The sequence below is a fragment of the Bos javanicus genome, chromosome 26 (assembly GCF_032452875.1).
Source record: "Bos javanicus breed banteng chromosome 26, ARS-OSU_banteng_1.0, whole genome shotgun sequence".
In the NCBI taxonomy this organism is placed as follows: Eukaryota; Metazoa; Chordata; class Mammalia; order Artiodactyla; family Bovidae; genus Bos; species Bos javanicus.
In genome coordinates this window covers 9,233,408-9,256,649 of record NC_083893.1, presented here as the reverse complement: position 1 = coordinate 9,256,649, position 23,242 = coordinate 9,233,408, and the positions used below count along the sequence as shown (strand labels likewise).

Below are 23,242 nucleotides of genomic sequence, written 5' to 3'. Positions count from 1 at the left end.
TAAACCATTTTTCAAGACTTTAATATCTTAGTTTTCTAAGGGTGTTTTTTTCAACAACAAAAATAAATATAGCATTAGTGTAATAATAAAAGAAACTAACCTAACTGCTGCTGCTGCTGCTACTAAGTCACTTCAGTCGTGTCTGACTCTGTGTGACCCCATAGACGGCAGCCCACCAGGCTCCTCTGTCCCTGGGATTCTCCAGGCAAGAATACGGGAGTGGGTTGCCATTTTCTCCAATGCATGCATGCATGGTAAGTTGCTTCAGTCGTGTCCAACTCTGTGTGACCCCAAGGACAGCAGCCCACCAGGCTCCCCTGTTGATAGGATTCCCAGGCAAGAATACTGGAGTGGGTTGCCATTTCCTTCTCCAACCTATCTAGATATAGACAAGAAAACCGTATCTATTACTTTACTATTTAACTTGAGAAGAACCTTATCAATTACACTTTTTTTTAATGATCCTATTTTGCTGTCACCTTTGACATAGTTTTAAGCTGTTTTGTTGCACAATTATCTTGAATGGAACATCTAAGAATGAATCAGCTTTAGTTAACACTCATAAATATCTGAAAAAGCAGGAGGGAGGAGTAAAGCAAAGATTAGTCTCATTCCTAGCTTGACAAGGTTCAAATTCGTCATTTAAAAAAGCCAATTTTGTGTGAAAAATGAAGTCGTTTTACATGCTAAAGATACATGTGCTTGGCATATAAGGATGTTATTTCTTAATATATTCCCTTGAATATATTCCAGATACTTTTTAAAAAGGTCTTTTAATTGCGGTGAATATGGGGCTTCTTGATGTCATTCCTCCTTTGTGGACAGACTCAGTGATTTCCAAAGGCTCCCAATTACATTATTGAAAAGAAATACAGTACTCTTGTCCCTTGGCTGACCTGCTCGTCATCTCAAACTGAAACACATATTTAGTGCCAACAAAGTGCTACTTCATTGAGAACAGAAATACATCCATTCCCTCTGGTTTTGAGTTGGCCTAATATATCCAGGTTCTGTAGCTCTTTTTCTGAAATATTCCAGACAAGAATAATGATGGGTTGATGCCCTTTCCAAAATGATATGTAAATACTATAAAAGGCATCTATTTATACTAGTCAATAAGTGTTTTAGGAATGATAGACAAATTCAAATTTAGATAATTTCTGTTAAGACAAATAATGACCAGATCCAAATGGCAACTCTTCTTTGGCAGAAGCCCATTCGGGAAAACCTTGAATTTATTCTTTTATGCTGAGGAAGTGACTGATGCAACCTAGGGTGTGACTTCATGTACTGGACACAGCTTTATGTCACAAGGAATTCTGTCTAATGGTGGAATCCCAAACATCAACCACATAGTCTAAGCAGCATCTTGGGAGCCGAAGTGAACTCCTCCTAGGTCGATGGAGGTGAGCACACTGCTGGCTCTTCCTCTGTACACGTGGGGGAAGGAGAGAGACGCAGGTAACAGGTAAGAACACTGACTGCGGAATCAGACTGCTGGAATTTGTCTCCCAGATCTAAGGCTTCCTGACCTTGGACAAGTTTGCTCTGAGCCTCGTTTCTTCCAACTATAAAAGAGAAAATGATAACAGTTATCTACCTCATAGATTACTGTGAGGATCAGTGAGACAGGTGGATGATTCAGCTCAAGGCCCAGCAAGGTAAGTACACAATCTGTTCATGCTTTCCTGCCTGTCAGAATGATGGAAATCAGTGGAACAGTTCACTGGCACGCAGGTAGACAACGTTTCAGCTTCTGACCACAACTTCCTCTGGATTGATTTCCGTGAATAATGTAAATCATATTTGAAAGGAGCAGAGATTACAAAAAGGAAGAGATGGCAGGGACTCAGGATTTTAAATGCCTCTATTCTTTCTGTTCTTTCCCCTTGGCCTCCTTTCCACCTTAGTTTCTTGAAGGAAACAAAAACAGACGCACAAAAAACAGGTCAGGAAAATACATGTTAAAAGACTTTGGCCTAAATCCCTATACAGACGAGAGTAAGCTGAGCTGGCCTTTGGGGAAGATCTGTTTCACGTGGTAGAGGCAGGCCTAGGGCCTAAAAGCAAAGGAGCTCCTTGCAACCCTTTCCTCCCTAAGCCCATACCCAGGATTCTCTGGATCTGACTACGCTAACAGCATGGAAAGGCGGATGTGGGAAGAACGAGTAAGTCAGCAGAGAAGCAACACATTCAAGAGACCACACATCCCTCACCTGGTGCTCACCTGGTCCAGGCTTTCTCAGCAGGTGAGTGTGAGCCCCAGGATTCCTGGCCTAGATAAATACTCATTGAAGAGAGAGAAAAAGTCAGAAGATAATGTTATTCGCTCAGTCGTGTCTGACTTTTTGTGATCCTATGGACTACAGCCCACCAGGCTCCTCTATCTTTTAGATTTCCCAGGCAAGAATACTGGAGTGGGTTGCCATTTCCTTCTCCAGGGGATCTTCCAGACCGAGGGACTGAACCTGGGTCTCCATTGCAGGCAGATTCCTTACTATCTGAACCACCAGGGAAACCCTCAGAAGACAGAGCCAAGAGCAATCACCACAGCTGGCTCAGAACTTTAACTTGTTCTATTCTCCTCATTTGTAAGCTCCTATTATGTGCTGGGCACTTATTCCAGATGCTGAAACCCATGCATCCCAGTTTAGAAGTCAATGATAACCAAAAAGAGCATTCAAGCCCTAGACCCTGTGCACCTCAAACTTGCCCTTTTCCTCAGAACTTGACTCCTTCCCTTCATGTTAATGATTTTGCCCTCTACCTTGCAGCTTCCTGAGGACAGGGTGTGAAAGAGGGGAAGAGAGGGACCAGAAGACAGGTTTGAGGTTCCAGAGCTGGCAAATAACAGAGGATATCAAGAGAGGAGATATGTTTTTGATTGCTTTTCCTAGTTTCACTTTTGTCAGCATCAAGGTCAAAAGCAGTGGTCCTGCTGACCCCAGTGGGTTCTGTTCTCCCAAAGCCTCTTTAGATTTTAACTCAAGGCACAAAGTCTCAGGCCTTCCCTCTCAGTTCCAAGTTATTACAAACCTCACATTTCTGTCACTGGACTGTCCTTTGGCTCCAAATAGAAAATTAAGTTTTGATCTTGACTGGGCTTGCACCAGACCAGAAGAGATTCAGGTAGATAGTCTGTACTTGTTTGCTTTAGGAAATGATTTGCCTGCTTGACATCCCAAGCAGGAAGGTTTTCATATAAGAGTAGCTGAGACCAATAATAATCCACTCAAGTGTCATGAGCTGAAGTGAGACCAGGTTCTAGAAACAACAAAAAGATGCTCCACCAGACACTTCCTTTCCAGACCAGTCCCAGTCATCAGCTATACTATGTTGGTCCCCAAATGGAGCTGCAGAATCCATGGAAAGCTCAGGACAGACTCCACTAAATCATCATAGAGCCTGGTTTTTTTTTGAGCTGCTCCTTAAGATTCCTATTCATTTATCCCCATGATCTATAAAAAATAAATTGACTTACATTAACATGCTTATATTTTAGCTTGGGGAAATTGAAATTCCACTAACCAGGACACTTTGTATTTGAAAATAAAGAACAGAATTCAAAGAGGGTACATATCCTCCAGACTTCATGATGTAAGTGTTTTCTTGTTTTCTATCATGAACATACTCTCTCTGGAACTCTCTTCATTTCCCAGGTGAAAATAAAAAGGTGTAATGTGAAGAAGCTAAGTGACCCTCTTCAAGTCACATAGCTTGTCAGTTGTAGAGGTCACACTAGACTGCAGGACTGGGCTTCTGTCTAGGGCTTTTGTTTTGTTCTCAAACACATGACAACCTTTCTATTGTACATAGACCAAAAATATTCTAAATGAGATGGGAAATTATTTACTGGTTAAAACAAAGGATTTCAAAAGATGGAAAAAACAAACTGTGGTACAGCCATTTCTAGGAGACATGGCCTAGGAGGAAGCGCAGGCTGCAGCAGGTCAGGGACCAGGGGACAGTGGATCCAGGAGTCAGGAAGACAGTGCCTGTGCTTACGAATGGCTTGATGATATAGGAGATCCCCAAATATCATTATGAGACATGGATTTAGGCTGGGTATCTAGACTACAGCAACTGCAAAACCACTAAACAGAGGTAAGGATAGAAAGATTGAAAAAAGGAAAAAGAGGAAAAGAAGAAAAAGACATAAATAAACACAACTTCTACGCTAAAGCCAAAGACATTTCAAATGAAAAGAAATCTAATTTAGAAAAGAAAAACAAACAATAAAATCAATAACAAGAACATGAATTCATCCTGGATAAATAATTTTATGTTATAGGATGACAAAAACTTTAAAATAGATATTTAGAATACCCAAAGAGACAAACTGAAGGTTAACTTTCATTTTAAAAGAACAACAAAAGATGAAACAAAAAGAAATAAAACAGGTGAATACGAAAAATAACCACTTAGAAGTACTGGGAATTATTTTTAAGTAGTCTTGAAGTTTTTAAAAAGTAGTAATAAAATTAAAAAACAAAACAAAAAGACCTCACCATACAGGGTAAACTCTAGGCTAGATACTAGTATGGAAATTAGAAAGCAGCGAGAGGCAAAGGGTTGAAAAATATATAAAAAGGCTGTGAAGAGACCTGGAGGATCAGTTTACAGGTGAATAGATTGAAAGGGCCCAACATACATCTAACAGGAGGTTCAGAAGAGGAACTCATTATTTCTCGTAGCTCTTCCATAAATGCCCAGAAAGGGAGGAACAGCATCTCTCCCTCATTTGGCCAAGCCAGGTATATACTACCTGCACGTATCCATTCAATCAGGTTGGCAACGTGCTGTCAGTTTTTGCCCACCCCAAATGCATGCAAATGTTGCCAGAGGGCAGGATGCACTGTAACCCAGACCTCTGGAGACATTTCTGATCCATTTAATACCACCTCCTCAAGCATCCTATAAATGCAACACTAAAGCTGGAAATTTCCCCCTACAATTTGGTTTTAAACCTGACGGCTAATGCTACTAATTCAGCAGAGGAATATTCCCACTTAGTTGTTTTCAGCTCTTAAGGATCTCACCTCAATTATTTCCGATTCCTAGTGGCCTATGTTTTAGTTATGTCCTAAAACACAGGCCATTTAGTTAAGACCCCACCTCTGGGGTCTCAATTCTCCTGCAAAATAATAGTCCTCACCTTTGAATGGGGGAGCCTACAGCTCTGCACTTTAATCATGTAAAATGCAACCATTTCAATACGTTCTTCCCGTGGTTATTTTGATGTAATGGCCCGGGGGGCAGAACATGCTGTCCAGACATCCCTCCCTAAAGGCAGTGCCTTTAGTCTTACTTAGTTTCCTGCTGAGCTGTAATTCCTTTTCTGTGCTAGTACTTACAGCCCATAACAAAGCCATGTAACAACCAAGTGTTTGCTCATTTTTTTTTTTTCCACTTTTGATTTCCCACCATTTTCGTTAATATATCTAGCTATTTGCCCTTTGGAGCCTTGTCCGCGCGTCCCTGTACTCACGCAATGCCTGGCGTTCCATAAACCTAGCCAGGTCACCCTCTGTGGAAGTAGCTTGCCAGCCTGGGATTTTCCCTGTGAATAATGGGCTTTCCCCTAGCATGGCCCCTTTATTCATTCCTGCATTGTTTCCAGTTTACTGCCTGGCTTGCCAATTATTGGAGGATGGAAGGAACGCAGTGTCCACCAAACAGAAGGCATCTTGAGAACAAAATGCCAAGCAGGCAGCTCTGTGTAATCAATGAGTCATTTGACTTTACCTGTAGGGTAACTTACAGGGTGGGAAGGGATCAGGTGGATAATCCAGAGACATTCACAGCTGTACTCTGCATTATCAGGAGACCACTGGGATAATTTTATAGTTAACCTAGGATATGAGGTAGGTACTTGGAAACAGGACAAGCATTCCTAAGTCAAGATTCACGAATGGGAAACTAATCTCCTGGGCACCAGGAATTTATCAGCGAAGGTTTTCATCATTGCTTGGGGACTAACAGAGAATAGAGGCCACCTGGTCCTGTTCATTATTAAACAATACCTATTAACTATCTGATACAAAGCCCTTAATGACAGAGAAGTGGTTCACTGTACAGTATAGTACTGGGTAGGGTCAGCGGAGGGAGAAACAGTAAGGGCCCAAGATGGCATCAGTTATGCTAACAACCACAGAGGGATTAAGTTTTATCTTCAGATCCTCAGATTGGGAAATATTTTGGGGCAATATTTGTATGTAATAAGATTCTCGGTTCAGTTCAGTTCAGTCGCTCAGTCGTGTCCGACTCTTTGCGACCCCATGAACTGCAGCATGTCAGACCTCCCTGTGTATCACCAACTCCCAGAGTTCACCCAAACCCACGTCCATCGAGTCGGTGATGCCATCCAGCCATCTCATCCTCTGTCGTCCCCTTCTCCTCCTGCCCCCAATCCCTCCCAGCATCAGAGTCTTTTCCAATGAGTCAACTCTTCACATGAGGTGGCCAAAGTACTGGAGTTTCAGCTTTAGTATCATTCCTTCCAAAGAACACCCAGGGCTGATCTCCTTTAGGATGGACTGGTTGGATCTCCTTGCAGTCCAAGGGACTCTCAAGAGTCTTCTCCAACACCACAGTTCAAAAGCATCAATTCTTCAGCTCTCAGCCTTCTTCACAGTCCAACTCTCACATCCATACATGACCACTGGAAAAACCTTAGCCTTGACTAGACGGACCTTTGTTGGCAAAGTAATGTCCCTGCTTTTTATATGCTATCTAGGTTGGTCATAACTTTCCTTCCAAGGAGTAAGCGTCTTTTAATTTCATGGCTGCAATCACCATCTGCAGTGATTTTAGAGCCCCCCAAAATAAAGTCTGACACTGTTTCCACTGTTTCCCCATCTATTTCCCATGAAGTGCTGGGACCAGATGCCATGATCTTCGTTTTCTGAATGTTGAGCTTGAAGCCAACTTTTTCACTCCCCTCTTTCACTTTCATCAAGAGGCTCTTTAGTTCCTCTTCACTTTCTGCCATAAGCGTGGTGTCATCTGCATATCTGAGGTTATTGATATTTCTCCCGGCAATCTTGATTCCAGCTTGTGCTTCTTCCAGTCCAGCGTTTCTCATGATGTACTCTGCATAGAAGTTAAATAAGCAGGGTGACAATATACAGCCTTGATGTACTCCTTTTCCTATTTGGAACCAGTCTGTTGTTCCATGTCCAGTTCTAACTGTTGCTTCCTGATCTGCCGGGGTCCAGCCCTGGCTGATCCAGGGTATTCGAAGGAGAGATGGCATCGGTGATTTATTTAAATATTAATTAGAGATATAAAGACTAATAGCATGAGGATAGCTCAGTAGGAAAATTCAGTGGATAAAAGAGGCTGAGTAGCTTGGTTTACGCGGAAAATCAATATAACCTGTGACACCAGGTTAGCTCTGACCACGGAGGCCACAGGCGCCCTCTCGAACAGCGGAAGGTGCCCCACCTTAGACACCTTCTCGAGTGGGTCTTAGAAGCCCAGGCAAATAAATGGTTGCAGAGGACCTTCACGTTCCAGATGGAAACTTCAGCCGGAATATGAAAAGAAAGAATGACATGGGGAGACCAAGCTTTGGTGAGCAAGGCCAGTAGCTTTATTTTCAACAGGGGCTTTTATACCCTAAGTTGCACATAGAGGATAATAAGGGATGTGAAATCATACAAAGTCAGCAGTCTTTGATCCTTATCGAAACCAGGGTTTCTTTCCTGCAAATTTATCGTATACAAACGGTTTAAGTGATTTACATCATCTTCTGGCCAGAAGGCCTATTAACATTTTATGACTCTTGACAAAGGTTTGTCAACTGTAAGACTTATTTTTTCTAAGAGTAATTATTTTAAGGTTTGGCGCCATCCTCCGGAGGTGTTAGATAAAGTTGCATTCCTATAGGGCAGAGGTGCAGTGGGTTTACAACAAAGGAAAGAATTTATTACCTTGAGGGTCTAAAGTTGCTAACACCAAGGCCACTACTTATTTTTTCTACATACCAACTATATTAATTAATACACATTCAATGATACAATACAGGGGATGTGGAAACTTGGCAGCAAGCATTGGCTCATCAATGAAATCCTTTACTAGTTTTATTCTGACAGTTTCTAACTCTCTGAGAGGCTCTAAGCTATTTGAATATCTTAAGCTTCCCGTGCCTCTTGAGACTGAGAGACTGTAAACAATCGTATGCATAGTTGTAGGAGTCCGGGTAAACTTGTCAGGCGAGTTAGAGAGCTATCCGAGGGGTTTAGATTTAAACACTCCTAATGCCCAGGAACTTATTAACTGGAGCTGTAAATTAACTCTTTATCAGAGAGAGCGAGATGGTGGTGGGGGACAGCCCCCAATAAAGTCAGAGGTGAGAGCACAAAGCAATAAAGTAGGCAGACTCTGGTTTTTTGGGGTTAGATGCTCGAGAATATCCAGGGGGACTCCTGAGGCTCGATCCTGCCTTTGCGTATGCCGAGCCTCCTTCCTCATGACCTTTGCCATGAGTGGAGTGCCTCTCGCCGGCTCCCGGCACTGATCTGCATATAGGTTTCTCAAGAGGCAGGTCAGGTGGTCTGGTATTCCCATCTCTTGAAGAATTTTCCACAGTTTATTGTGATCCACACAGTCAAAGGCTGTGGCATAGTCAATAAAGCAGAAATAGATGTTTTTCTGAAACTCTCTTGTTTTTTCGATGATCCAGCTGATGTTGGCAATTTGATCTCTGGTTCCTCTGCCTTTTCTAAAACCGGCTTGAACATCTGGAAGTTCACGGTTCATGTATTGCTGAAGTCTGGCTTGGAGAATTTTGAGCATTACTTTACTAGCGTGTGAGATGAGTGCTATTGTGTGGTAGTTTGAGCATTCTTTGGCATTGCCTTTCTTTGGGATTGGAATGAAAACTGACCTTTTCCTGTCCTGTGGCCACTGCTGAGTTTTCCAAATTTGCTGGCATATTGAGTGCAGCACTTTCACAGCATCATCTTTGAGGATATGAAATAGCTCAACTGGAATTCCATCACCTCCACTAGCTTTGTTCATAGTGATGCTTTCTAAGGCCCAATTGACTTCATATTCCAGAATGTCTGGCTCTAGGTGAGTGATCACACCATCGTGATTATCTGGGTCGTGAAGCTCTTTTTTGTACAGTTGTTCTATGTATTCTTGCCACGTCTTCTTAACATCTTCTGCTTCTGTTAGGTCCATACCATTTCTGTTCTTTATCGAGCCCATCTTTGCATGAAATGTTCCCTTGGTATCTCTAATTTTCTTGAAGAGATCTCCAGTCTTTCCCATTCTGTTGTTTTCCTCTATTTCTTTGCATTGATCGCTGAAGAAGGCTTTCTTATCTCTTCTTGCTATTCCTTAACTCTGCATTCAGATGTTTATATCTTTCCTTTTGTCCTTTACAAGATTCTACTGACATACAACTGGTCATGTGGTGTTTGCTGTAAAACACATTGTTATTGCAATGATGGTCATTACATGATGAAGTGGGGCAGAGGCCATAAACATGGCATGACACTCGTGCAACTTGCAGCAAAGCCTTGCCTTTGTCATTCCCTAGCATTCCTCATCATGGATTTCGGCCAAAGCATCTGCCAGCTACCACTATTCAAAGTGTGCTCAATGAGCTTGGCTTTATGGACTCCAGGGATGAGTCAAGGGCATGAGGCTAAGGAACTGCTTTAAAGCAGTGGAAAGGAAAATAAGTACACAATATAATTGTAGTTACCATTATCCTGTAATTCATACAATTTAGAATCTCCAATAAGGTCTGAATGTGTTATCCTTGGAAATGCTACAAATGCAATTCTAAGGGATGGATTGTAATACAGCTACTAACCTGCCCCACCCTCCTGATTAACTCAGAAAGCCTTGTATACCAGGTGCATGGTACAGTGAGCTGAGCCTGGAGATATAAATTGATTTGTCCTGGAAATGGTTACATACAAAGCTCTGCTTAGACTTTTGTCTTCTTTCCATTTCCTGCTAAGCATACAACTTTTTTGACCTAAGCAATTATAGCTAATGGCTACAGAGAAGGACAGAGGGTGGCAGCATCTTCAAAAGCACTTTTCCCCCCAGTGGTGGGCAGTGTCAAGAGACTGAAGTGGTTTACAATCAGTTGCATTACTTAAAACAATTTGCATGCCAAAGTGCCCCAAATGAATGAAGTCAAAATTCCACTGTTACCACTGATACAGCATTTGAATAGAGCATAAAGTGTAAAACAAAACAAAACAGTACTTTCATCTTCCATTTCAATTCCCTCATCTGCAAAACAGGCTTCATACTATGAACTTCATAGTCTATAATGAAGATTAAATGGAGTAACAGGTAAAGTACTTGTATACAGTACTTGGCAGGTGTAGATATTCCCTGTACTCAAGGGCAATTGTTATTTCACACAAATGATTTATTTTATAGATAACCAGTTAACATCAAGTACATGGCTGAGTATTGAGAATTACAATGATTTTTCTCTTAAGACTAGCTTTACACATTCTGTTTGGGCAAATACAAACAAATGCATATACCTATACTGTAAAACTGTGTTAGTCACTCAGTTGTGTCTGACACTTAGTGACCCCATGGGCTGTAGCCCACCAGGCTCCTCTGTCCATGGACTTCTCCAGACAAGAATACTGGAGTGGGTTACCATTTCCTTCTCTACGGGATCTTACCAACCCAGGGATTGAAGCTGGGTCTCCCGTACTGCAAGCAGATTCTTTAACATCTGAGCCACCAGGGGAGCCTATCAATAGTAGTCCTTTTTAAATATTTAGTAACCAAAGAGCTTTTAGACCTGTCTTTAAAAAAAAAAAACAAAGTGTTTTGAAGCTCATGCAGGCCCATAGGGTAGAGAACTGTCTTCTAGTCATAATTGTTTTTTTTTAAGATCTAGGCCTAGACTTGAAAAGGAAGTTCTATTTAACTGCCTACCTCCAGCAGTGACTGAGGCAAAAACTAACATGGTTTGAAGAAGTCCCATAATGCTCTACTCCATTTCCCTTCCTAGAAAGACCTGAAGCATTGCAACCAGATCCAAGTGGATTTAGAATCCCAGCTACTTCTGATTTCCTATCTACATCTGGGAGCTTCACCCATTGTTTTTCTCGGCAAGGAAAATGCAGGTTGTTTCTCATTTCTTCAGACTTCTGCCCAAGGAGTTCAGTATTTCTCCTCAGACTCTTCTCAGTTATCTAGTACAGTAGCAATCAAAGCTGTGAAACGCAACTGTAGTTTCCCACCATGGACAGAACTTAGGAGGCTACACAACTCTACCTAAAATAGTCAAATTAGGAAACCAGGCCCTCAGCAAGTCTCCATGATGCAAAGAGTGACAGATAATTTCAAGGAGTAATGCTGCAGACGGAAGGAAAAAAAGCACTTTTTTGTCTTCCAAAGACTAGTCTAAGCTTCTCAGGAAAGCAAGGAAAAGAAAAACACTTATAAGAAAAAGAAACTAAGGGCTGCTCAAAGGAAGAGAAACTATAGCTAGAGCATGGTTGATGTTCTTCCTATCTCCAATTAGGCATGTTTGTTATCAGCAGAACTCTCTCATCTGTGTGTATTCCAAGATATGGTTCACAAGTATACATTTTTATAATTTACATCAAAGCTGGGATTTTTTTTCCAGGATAAGATTGTTCACTGAAAAAGTTTCTAAAAGCACCCAAATTATTAACGTTCAGAACCAATATTGGTAGAATGAACTCTAATGAAAAAAAACAATCAATAAATCCCAACTTAATTCTCCATATTGTTTGTTGTTGTTTAGTTGCTAAGTCATGTTTGACTCTTTTGCAACCCCACAGACTAGCCTGCCAGGCTCTTCTATTCATAGGATTTCCCAGGGAAGAACGCTAGAGTGGGTTGTCATTTCCTTCTCCAGGGGATCTTCCCGAACCGGGGATTGCACCCATGTCTCCTTACGTTGGCAGGCAGATTCTTTACCACTGGGAACCCCAATTTTCACATTAGCTACTTCATAAATGATGTAAAATATGTTAGCAAAATGTTCTCATTATATACTAGGAGTACTATTAAACGTTGAAGGCTATCATTCTAATGAATAATTATTTGTTCTGCCAGCGCAACAACAAACAAGTGTGAGCATAAACTGCTTGGGTCTAAAGAATGGCTCAGCATCTGGGAATAGTACAGGGATGGTGTTAAACTGAGGCCAGTTTTAGAAATAATACATTTAAGAATCCTTCTATCTTAAAGTGTATTACTCCAGTAATGATAAAATGAAGTTTGAACGTTAGTTAACTGCCTCCTAATCTGCCAGGTATGAAGCCCAAACTGCAATTCTTTTAACTAGAATAATATGACATCTTTTTTCCTGCTGTGGAATTTTCTCAAAAATACTCATTCCTTCTTTTTCTTCTCTCTCTCCTCACACACATACACATACACCAATTAAAAAATAGCTTAATAGACTGATGTGAAGGTGCTTAAGGGCAGGTTAAGCTGATAGGTGAGTGGAAGGAAATGCTTAAGTAAGTGACAGAAGAATAGAGAACTCAGTGATCTGTGATTCTATGAGACTTAAGAGACTGGGTAAGTTCAGGAGAAGAGCTAGATAAAAGGCAAATTACATTGTAATGCAAATATTTATTTTCAGTTTACATTTGGCAGAATAGTCCAGATTCCAAGGATCATTAATGAACTGTATGAAATACCACCTTAAAGAAATACATTCCAAAAATTTATACTTACAAATTCTGGTTTGGTTGTATGTAACTCCCAGATATTTAAGGTCATGTATCAATTCTGCAGTTTACAAAAGGAAAGCACTTAAAGATATAAAATTTGATTTTTGCCTGAAAAAAATGAAGCTCCTTTTCCTTTACAAGTTGAACTCTGCTTTCAGTGTTAAAATTAAGATCAAGATTATATACAAAGACAGTTTCAAGTGCAGGGTTATGTGCTGGAGAGCAGAAACTTCAAAATGATAAAATGACTATAAAAAAAGAGTAAAGACAAACACACTGCACACATCAAGTTGTAGACTATGAACAGAAAATGACGAATGTTCATAGGCTATTTATTAATTGACCAAAATCTCAGAACCGATAGTGATTACATTTTGGTTTAACTGAGTAAAGTGGTCACCTATCATGAATGAATTCTTGTTGGCCAAAGGTTATTTTTCAGCATTCAACTTTTTATATATCCTATCCTAGATAAGACCTTTTGCTCTTATCATAAGATTATTCAGTTTCGGGTACTTCCTAAGTGAGAATAATAGCACCAGAAAAATGTCACAGCCTCTGTAACATTAACAAAAATGGACTACACTCACCCTCTATCCTGAAATAGTTTACATACCAAAAACTACAATGATAACTATATGGTTCTACTTAACAATAAATAATAAATTAAACAATTTCTATAAAACTTCAATAGTCTACGAAAACTTCATGAATCAAATTATTTAATGTTCCAGACATCAAGTAAATTTGTTGTAAGGTCTTAAGATAACACCCTTGAAAGAAAAACTAGGCTTATTCAACTTTAACATGCTCACAGTCTGAGTTTAGTGTTTGTACATAAAAAGTACATGACTCATGAACTGATATTGTTGATTTGTGATAAATGATCAAAAAGTCTTGAAAAACAAATACAGCAATTAAATCAATTATTCAAGAATGATACGCACAATGAAGTCCTTTTTATAGAAAAGTTTAAATTCCCACAATACTATAAAATTTCAGAGTCAAGCATGCAGTAGAATGGTGAATACTGAACTTCATATGTTGGTGGTTACCTATAGGCAGGCAGTGAGGGAAAAGCATCAGGAAGACATACAAAAGTCTTCAATTCTTCTTATTTGATCTAAACCAAATGATACAATGTTAATTTTGCTAAAACAGTATGATGGGCATGAATGCTCATTATACTGTTCTCTTGTCTGCCTTAGACAAATTCCTAAAAAAAATGATTAAAATCAGACCTTTGTAGGAATAATCAGCAGTGTATTGATGCATCAGTAGTATTTATCAGCTAATCATCTATTCTGTGAACATCACTCAGTTGAAGATCAATGGCGCCGAAGAATTGATGCTTTTGAACCGTAGTGTTGGAAAAGACTCTTGAGAGTCCCTTGGACTGCAAGGAGATCCAACCAGTCCATCCTGAAGATCAGCCCTGGGATTTCTTTGGAAGGAATGATGCTAAAGCTGAAACTCCAGTACTTAGGCCATCTCATGTGAAGAGTTGACTCATTGGAAAAGACTCTGATGCTGGGAGGGATTGGGGGCAGGAGAAGGGGACGCCAGAGGATGAGATGGCTGGATGGCATCACTGACTCGATGGACTTGAGTCTCAGTGAACTCCGGGAGTTGGTGATGGACAGGGAGGCCTGGCGTGCTGCGATTCACGGGGTCGCAAAGAGTCGGACACGACTGAGTGACTGATCTGATCTGATCTGCAGATCAATGATCTCTGCATCTTCTTTTATAATTTTAATATACAGTTGTAACACTTTAGATTTTGAACAAAATGGATTTCCATTCTTAATAAGTGAAAACCTAAGAAATTTTTTATTCTTTAATTGGAGGAAAATTGCTTTACAATGTTGTGTTGGTTTCTGCCATACAACAATGCAATTCAGCCATAATTTCAAATAAATATATTTACTTTCTTCTTGAGCCTTCCTCGCCAGAAATTTTTATTGGAAGAAAATGTCCTTATATTGCCTGATTCGTCAAAGCTGCCTGAAATGCTATCCTTTTATCATCAATTACTGATTGTGTAATTAAAAGACACTTACTCCTTAGAAGGAAAGTTATGACCAACCTAGACAGCATATTAAAAAGCAGAGACATTACTTTGCCAACAAAGGTCTGTTTAGTCAAGGCTATGGTTTTTCCAGTGGTCATGTATGGATGTGAGAGTTGGACCATAAAGAAAGCTGAGTGCAGAAGAACTGATGCTTTTGAACTGTGGTGTTGGAGAAGACTCTTGAGAATCCCTTGGACTGCAAGGAGATCCAACCAGTCCATCCTAAAGGAGATCAGTCCTGGGTGTTTATTGGAAGGAATGATGCTAAAGCTGAAACTCCAATACTTTGGCCACCTGATGCAGAGAGCTGACTCATTTGAAAAGACCCTGATGCTGGGAAAGATTGAGGGCAAGAGGAGAAGGGGACGACAGAGGATGAGATGAGATGGTTGTATGACATCACCGACTCGATGGACATGAGTTTGGGTGGACTCCGGGAGTTGGTGATGGACAGGGAGGCCTGGCATGCTGCAGTTCATGGGGTCACAAAAAGTTGGACACAATTGAGCGAATGACCTGAACTGAATTGATTGTGTATCAATATGGAAAGCAGAAAAAAACTTGGTAGTAAAGTTATAAGAATTATGTTTATTATTATAGAAACTACTTTTATGATATTTGATAGAACTCACAACTATTGCTTTGAAATGGGTTCATATCTGTGAAAGGTCTTCCCTTGTGGCTCAGATGGTAAAGAATCTGCCTGTAATGTAGGAGGAGCCAGGTTCAATCCCTGGGTCGGGAAAATCCCTGGAGAAGGGAATGGCAACGCACCCCAGTATTCTTGCCTGGAGAATCCCATGGACAGAGGAGCCTGGTGGGCTACAGTCCATGAGGTCACAAAGAGTCAGACATGACTGAGTGACTAAGCAGCAGCATATGTGAAACTGAAAGCCCACCAGTATGAAGTCAGTCTTTACAAAAATAAAGAACAAAAAAGAAATTAAACCCTCAAAAGCTGTATCTCACATAACAGTAAAATATACAAATACAAGCAAAGTGACAATTTTTTAAAACACATAAAGCAATGGATTTAAGTTTGATTCTATTCTTCTGTCTTGTTGCTAATGGTCCTCTTTGTTCTTCCAGTTATATATGTGAAACAGGTATGATAATAATTAAATAATGGCCTTTCAAGACTTACTAAGAGGTTAAAGGGAATTACTAAAATCGTGTTCAAATACTTTATAAATACTCTTAACAAAGACATTTTATTATACTTTTGTCTTCCTTCAGTGAAGGTGTTCTTTTAAATCATACTGTTTCTTAATATTGTTTCAAATTCTCAACTAGAGATGTTAATTTCTTCCAAAGTGATACTCCCAGTGAATCATAATAGCTCTGATTAAGAAGAAAATACTAGAACTGTGCTACCTGAGGAAAAAATAAAGAATGGCAGCACAGCTGGTAAAGTTCCTAGACTTAGTCCAGTCGCGTTATGGATTGTCCAAATGACAAAATATTTCGTTACTCCAAAACTTCTGTGTATCATTTTGAAATCATGTTCTATCTCAGTGTGAGACTTCTTACGTAAGTAGGAAGAATTTAATTTCTGTAAATGTATGTAGTACCAGTTATCTCCGAACAGATTTCCCATGAGAGCTGCTTCAGTGAAAGATCATTTCTTACATATCCACGTCCAGACTCAAAAAGAAACATTCTTCTTTGAAAAAACAGAAATATCCAAGAAATGTTAAAGCTTTCTGTACCCAGGGACTGCCCACCTATTCCAAGCATGGAATCACTCCCTGGAGACTGCTGATGAATTAAAAATGTTTGGCAGTTACTCATAGCTCATCAGACGTGTTCACCTTTGGTAGTTCACATTCTTCACTGGTATGACAACTCTGAAGGATGTCCTTATAGTGGTTCTTCAGATCTTCATACAAAGAAACAGTTTCTTGTGAGTGAGCCAATGGTAACACTTTTTCATTCAGTAACATCTGCACTCGGAATTCTTCTTTAGGAGTCTTAGCATTTCTACAATGGTAAAGCACAAATATCAGGTTTGAAGCATAGGGTACAATGTGACCACTTCGGAACTTCCGATGCATTTGCTCCTTGTAATTGTAGGCTGTTAGGGGCTCCTTGTCTTTGAAGTAGCCCATGAGAGAAAGCAGTGGAAGAAGGGTCTCTGCATGGCCAAACTGGAGGACGACTGGAGAGGAAACTGGTTGAGAACTTAAAAGAGAAATAAAGAAAAAGATACATATAAAACATTTTCTACATACATAGCAATTTAACATAATAACCACACTTAGAATTAACACAAAACCTTCTCATCTTTTAAAAATCTTTATATAAACAACAGTATGGCTAAATTCTGTGTGGCAGAGAACTGAACTTTATGCACTAAAATTACATTTTAAAATTTTGGATCACTGCATATTGTAAATCTATCTAAAACACATACATTATTCTTTAAGCTTAAAGAGAGCTGAGTCTTTACTGCTAGATAAGGGAACTTCAAGTTGATATGGATTTCAAAACTGTATTGCCTTTCTGTGAATGAATCTGAGCACCTGGCCCTTAGTAAATACTGATTACTCTCTGGAGCTCGTCAGAATGAATTTCAAATGTTATTTCATCTTTAGGGAATTAGGACACTATTCAGTAAATTTCTTGGTTAAAACCAAGTCTGAACAGTGAATGGTAATGCATATAATTCTTCAATGTTTTATGAGACCTGACTTGGTCACCGAATGTGAGAGAGTCACAAAAAGGTAAAGACACAACCTATTCTAGCTGATAAACTATGTCTGTGGTTGGGAATGGAGTTTATACACTGCCAGAAACAATAGCTTTCAACACATGAGCTAGGTCACCTTTTTATTTTCTTTCAAGTTTTCTATGATTTTTCTCTGATAAAGACTTCTTTTAAAAGTAGCAGGAGGGCTTCCCTGGTGGCTCAGTGGTAAAGAATCGACCTGCCAATGCAGGAGACATGGGTTAGATCCCTGATCTGGGCAAGATTCCACGTGCTGCAGAGCAACAAAGTCAGTGCGTCACAACTGACCTGGAGCCCAGAAGCCACAACCACTGAGACCACATGCCACAGCTACTGAAGCCCATGTGCCCGAGGGCCTGCGCTCTGCAACAGGAGAAGCCCCATCAGTGAGAAGCCTTCATACTGCAACTAAAGACGAGTCCCTACTTGATGCAGCTTGAGAAAAGCCTGGGCAGAAAAGAAGACCTAGCTCAGCCAAAAATACATAAATAAATACTTTTTTTAAAACAGCAGCAAATGACTATTTAGCCTTTTCTCCAACTTTTATAAAAAGACTATGGCTTTTGTTCTCATTATAATTTGTAAGCCTATTCAAACAGAAAATCCAAGGAAGACAGGATATATGTATATGTGAGGCTGATTCACTTTGTTGTATAGCAGAGACTAACACAACACTGTAAAACAACTATACGCAATTAAAAAAAAAAAACTCTATTCAAACACAGTTAACCAAACATCAGGTTACAAATTTTCTGGGAGGACAGCAATATTTGCAGCAGTTTCTGAATCCTCCTGATTCCTCACATAAAAATGGATGCGGCAAATGGATAGCAGATCCAAAACCCAAGGGAAACAGTCACAACTATTTTATTTTTTTCTACCAAATCTTTGAAAGGCCACATGCACTTTACATTTACAGCAATCTCAATTCATACCACCATTTCAGGTGCTGAATAACCACATGTGGCTGGTGGCTACTGTGTGGAAAAGCAGTGGAGTAAACAGACTTACCTACATACTTGGGTTCAAAAGTCAATCAAAGAGAAAATAGGAAAAAAAAAAGATAAAAGACAAACAACAAAAACACATATGAAACAAAAAAAACGTGTGCTGGGGATAGGGGACAGACCAACAGGGCTATGTACAAATGATGACTTCAAAGTCCTATTAACTTCACACATACAAGCTACAGAAGAAATTAAATCTAGATTGCTACCCAAATTTAAGTTTTAAACCTAAGATTCCTTAGCTTTATATAAAGTGCAATAAATCCCATTTTCTCTTTTGACTGCCTACTTTCAGTCACATATTAAAATGAGCTATTTTTGAGAAGAAAGTTGAGAAAAACTGTGCTTTAAAAATCCTTATTGGGAGTTTTATGGGAAATCAAGTTTATATATAATTAGATTCACATAGGAAGCCAAATCAATACAAATAAATGACTGTCTTGTGCCATATGATGCATCTAAATTAAAGAACATATTTTACAATTTCAAGAAATTTTCAACAGGAAAAACACAATTTAAAAAATAAGTGCCCTAAATATTATCTTATTACAGATCAATCTCCATTACAAAAGGATGAAATATATTAAAAACAGTATTTTTAAAGGTCTGGTTAAATCCATAAATACAATAGTGATAAAAGATAAGGGTAACTACATATTAGAGGGTCAAAACTAACGTAGCCTTCCTCAAAACAATGTGAAAACTAAAATCATCAGCTTACTTAGAGATTAAATGTGCTTGCAGAAAATAGTAAGCAACTTATAATTCTTTGTAGGTTACATATTTTTACAATAATGCCAAATATAAAGGAGAAATGAGCACAATCTCACTCATAATTATTTTCTGCCTACCTTACCCTTTGTGCCTTAGGGTTGTACACACACAGCAGATGCTGTTGCTCCTTCAGAAAAAGAAGTTGGCTGATGTCCCTTGTATTAACACACAAAAAGCACTGGACAAAAATGGATGTGCCCAATTTTCTGCAACACAGTCATTATACTCTATGCCTTGAATTCAGTTTGCTGAGTAATAAAGAGTGTATGCAACTACATTTTTATTGTAGCACAGAAGAAAGGGAATATGTCAAAAAAATGACAACTTTTAACTTCAGAGAAGCTGTATCTAGGTCAAATGTTTAAACTCCTATGAGTAAGTAATAGCTATCTGGAACACTGCACTGAAGTTGTATGCAGATCCAATGGATACAATTTCCTAAACACTTTTTTCTTTATAGATGAACATCTCTGCCTTGCCAACCAATCTCCCCCTCTTTATCTCTCATTTCCCAGACATAATTAAAATCACTTGGCCCATTTCTAAGACACCTAATTACAAAATACAGCACTAGTTTGTATCAGGATGGTACCTGACTTCTTGTTTTTTGATAGCAATATCACCCCTTGTTGGGTGTATTACAAACAACACAAATTGTACCTATGTGTGTGGGTATGTGTGTATCATATAATCACTTGAAACAAATTACCACTTAAAGAATTATGTGTAAATCATTCCTAAATGTATGTACACAAATCTTTATTGAAAACAGAATAAGAAGGTACTTCATTGGTTTAGTCTGTGTGTTCTGTGTGCTAAGTCGATTCAGTCGTGTCTGACTCTTCGCTATCCCATTGACTATAGCCTGCCAGGCTCCTCTGTCCATGGAATTCTCCAGGCAAGAATAATGGAGTTGCCACGCCCTCCTTCAGGGGATCTTCCCAACCCAGGGATAGAACCCAGGTCTCCTGGATTGCAGGTGGATTCTTCACCATCTGAGGTACCAGGGAAGCCTTGGTTTGGTTTATATCTTTTTTAAAAATGCCAAGGAACAGTATTAAAAATCTGGCTTAGAGAAATTTTATCTCACAGAGAAAGAGCTTTTTTATTTTATAAAAAATAGAAAAGAATGCCTTATGAAACTTTGTAAAATATGCTACTATCAACATGAACATAAACTAAAACTCTAAAGTGGTTTAAAATTCTCTTTAACCACCTCCATATTTTCATACTGTTCATGGGCTTCTCACGGAGAAGGCAATGGCACCCCACTCCAGTACTCTTGCCTGGAAAATCCCATGGATGGAGGAGCCTGGTAGGCTGCAGTCCATGGAGTCGCTAAGAGTTGGACATGACTGAGCGACTTCCCTTTCACTTTTCACTTTCATGCATTGGAGAAGGAAATGGCAACCCACTCCAGTGTTCTTGCCTGGAGAATCCCAGGGACAGGGGAGCCTGGTGGGCTTCCGTCTGTGGGGTCGCACAGAGTCGGACACGACTGAAGCGACTTAGCAGCAGCAGCAGCATGGGGTTCTCAAGGCAAGAATACTTAAGAATTCTTGCCATTCCCTTCTCCAGTGGACAGCAATTTGTCAGAACTCTCCACCATAGTTTCATTGAGTTAGACAAGGCTGTGGTCCATGTGATCAGATAGGTTAGTTTTCTGTGATTATGGTTTTCATTCTGTCTGCCCTCTGATGGAGAAGGATAAGAGGCTTATGGAAGCTTCCTGATGGGACAGACTGACTGAGGGGGAAACTGGGTCTTGTTCTGATGGGTGGGGCCATGCTCAGTAAATCTTTAATCCAATTTTCTGTTGATGGGCTGTGTTGCCTTCCTGTTGTTTGACCTGAGGCCAAACTATGGTGGAGACAATGAAGATAATGGCAACCTCCTTCAAAAGGTACCATGCACCCACTGCTGCACTCAGTGTCCCCAACCCTGCAGCAGGCCACCACCAACCCATGCCTCTGCCAGAGACTCCTGGACACTCATGGGCAAGTCTGGGTCAGCTCTTGTGGAGCCACTGCTCCTTTCTCTTGGGTCCTGGTGCACACAAGCTTTTGTTTGTGCCCTCCAAGAGTCTGTTTCCCCAGTCCTGCATAAGTTCTGGCGGCTCTATGGTGGGGTTAATGACAACCTTTTTCAAGAGGGCTTATGCCATACCCAGGACTATTGCATCCAGAGCCCGTGCCACTGTGGCAGTCCACTACTGACCCATACCTGAGGTATGAACTCAAACACACTTCTGGCTCAGGCTCTGTGGGGTTTCTGGGTTCTGGTGCGCACAAGGTTTGTTTGAGCCCTCCAAGCATCTCTGGCAGGTATGGGATTTGATCCTAGACATGATTTCGCCCCTCCTACCATCTTGCTGGGGCTCCTCCTTTGCTCTTGGACGTGGGGTATCTTTCCTTGGTGGGATCCAACATTTGATGCTTTGAATTGATGCTTTTGAACTGCTGTGTTGGAGAAGACTCTTGAGAGTCCCTTGGACTGCAAGGAGATCCAACCAGTCCATCCTAAAGGACATCAGTCCTGGGTATTCATTGGAAGGACTGATGCTGAAGCTGAAACTCCAATACTCTGGCCACCTGATATGAAGAACTGACTCACTGGAAAAGACCCTGATGCTGAGAAAGATTGAAGACAGGAGGAGAAGGGGATGACAGAGGATGAGATGGTTGGATGGCATCACCGACTCAATGGACATGAGTTTGAGTAAACTCCGGGAGTTGGTGATGGACAAGGAAGCCTGGCATGCTGCAGTCCATGGGGTTGCAAAGAGTTGGACATGACTGAGTGACTGAACTGAACTGAACCTCCATATTTTAAACAATTCTAAAACTCTTTCTTCTTGATTTTATTTCAAAATTCAGAGCTCACAAAATTTATAGGTTGGATTTTAAGGGTAAGAAGCAGAATTTAACATTCCTAAATAAGTTACAAGATAAAAAAAAAAAAAGGTTAAGTAATTTTTCCATTAACTCAAAAAGTATTCCCAATAGATAAAAGCTCAGCATATAAATCACAAGATTCAAACAAAACTTTTTCTTCACTATTTGTTTTTCTTAGTTGGAATTCAACTTGGTAATCCTTAATGGTTCAAGTGCTAAAACTAGAATAAATATAATCCTTCATGTAATCTTCAAGGCTCCCTAAAATAGCAGAAGTAAAACATCTAACTCATAATTATGAGGTACATAATTCAAAAGAACTTACCTAATAATTTTTCAGTCCTCTTAGACCACATACTTCAAATCAAGGGCCTACTTACGGCTAAGAATGTGAGAATGCTTTTCTTCACTTATAAACAATGACTAAACAATATGTGGATCTCATATTTTGGGCTTCCCAGTGTCTCTGTGGTAAAGAATCCGCCTGCCAATGCAGAAGCCAGAGATGTGAGTTTGATCCCTGGGTTGGAAAGATCCCCTTGTGGAGGAAATGGCAACACACTCCAGTATTTCTGCCTCATGCACGTGCACGCAAGCAATATGTAAACTGATTTCTACTTTATTGTTTGAAACTCAATTGTGAAAATATCAAACTCTGGGTATAAAAAAACCTAGAACTTTCAGTTTTCAGTCTGTAAGGAGCTTAGAAACTGCCGTTCCACCCTAACAACAAAGAGCCAAACAAAATGAAAACTCAATGGTTCATCTTAGATCCATTAGAGAGGTGAGGTCACAGGTCAAACTGCTGCCCCCTAAATTGGAGAAATAGGCAGACACAGAGAACCATAATTTACAGGAGCAGAAACCTCCACAGGAACCTATGCCAGAGTCAGAAAACTTAAAACTGTAAATTGACAAATTGCTAGAGGCTTGGTGTAGACAAGTCTAAGAGTTAAAAATTTCAAGGGACCAGTCATAGGGGATGTGAACTCTGCCAGATCCTCACAGTGAACCCCCTCTAAGCTATCTGCTAGAAACTGATTTCCTTCTTTAAGTACAAG

The 23,242-nt window shown here is 40.0% G+C and overlaps 1 protein-coding gene across 5 annotated transcripts in view; it reads right to left on the bottom strand.

Annotated features, from left to right (window-relative positions):
• MINPP1 (multiple inositol-polyphosphate phosphatase 1) overlaps nt 1-23,242 on the bottom strand; it is a 72,621-nt gene that overhangs the window by 18,784 nt on the left and 30,595 nt on the right. Inside the window, exons 5-6 of one of the 5 annotated variants that reach the window (XR_009733727.1) lie at nt 17,604-17,705; nt 16,878-16,959 (exon numbers count right to left, since the gene is read on the bottom strand). The exons of 1 other annotated variant lie outside the window; for it this stretch is intronic. Coding sequence is in view for 3 of the 4 variants with exons in the window: in XM_061402703.1 (XP_061258687.1) it covers nt 16,566-16,959 (394 nt within the window). In the remaining variant the exon portion in view is untranslated. 3 more of the 5 variants (XM_061402703.1, XM_061402707.1, XM_061402706.1) reach the window with 3 other exon arrangements.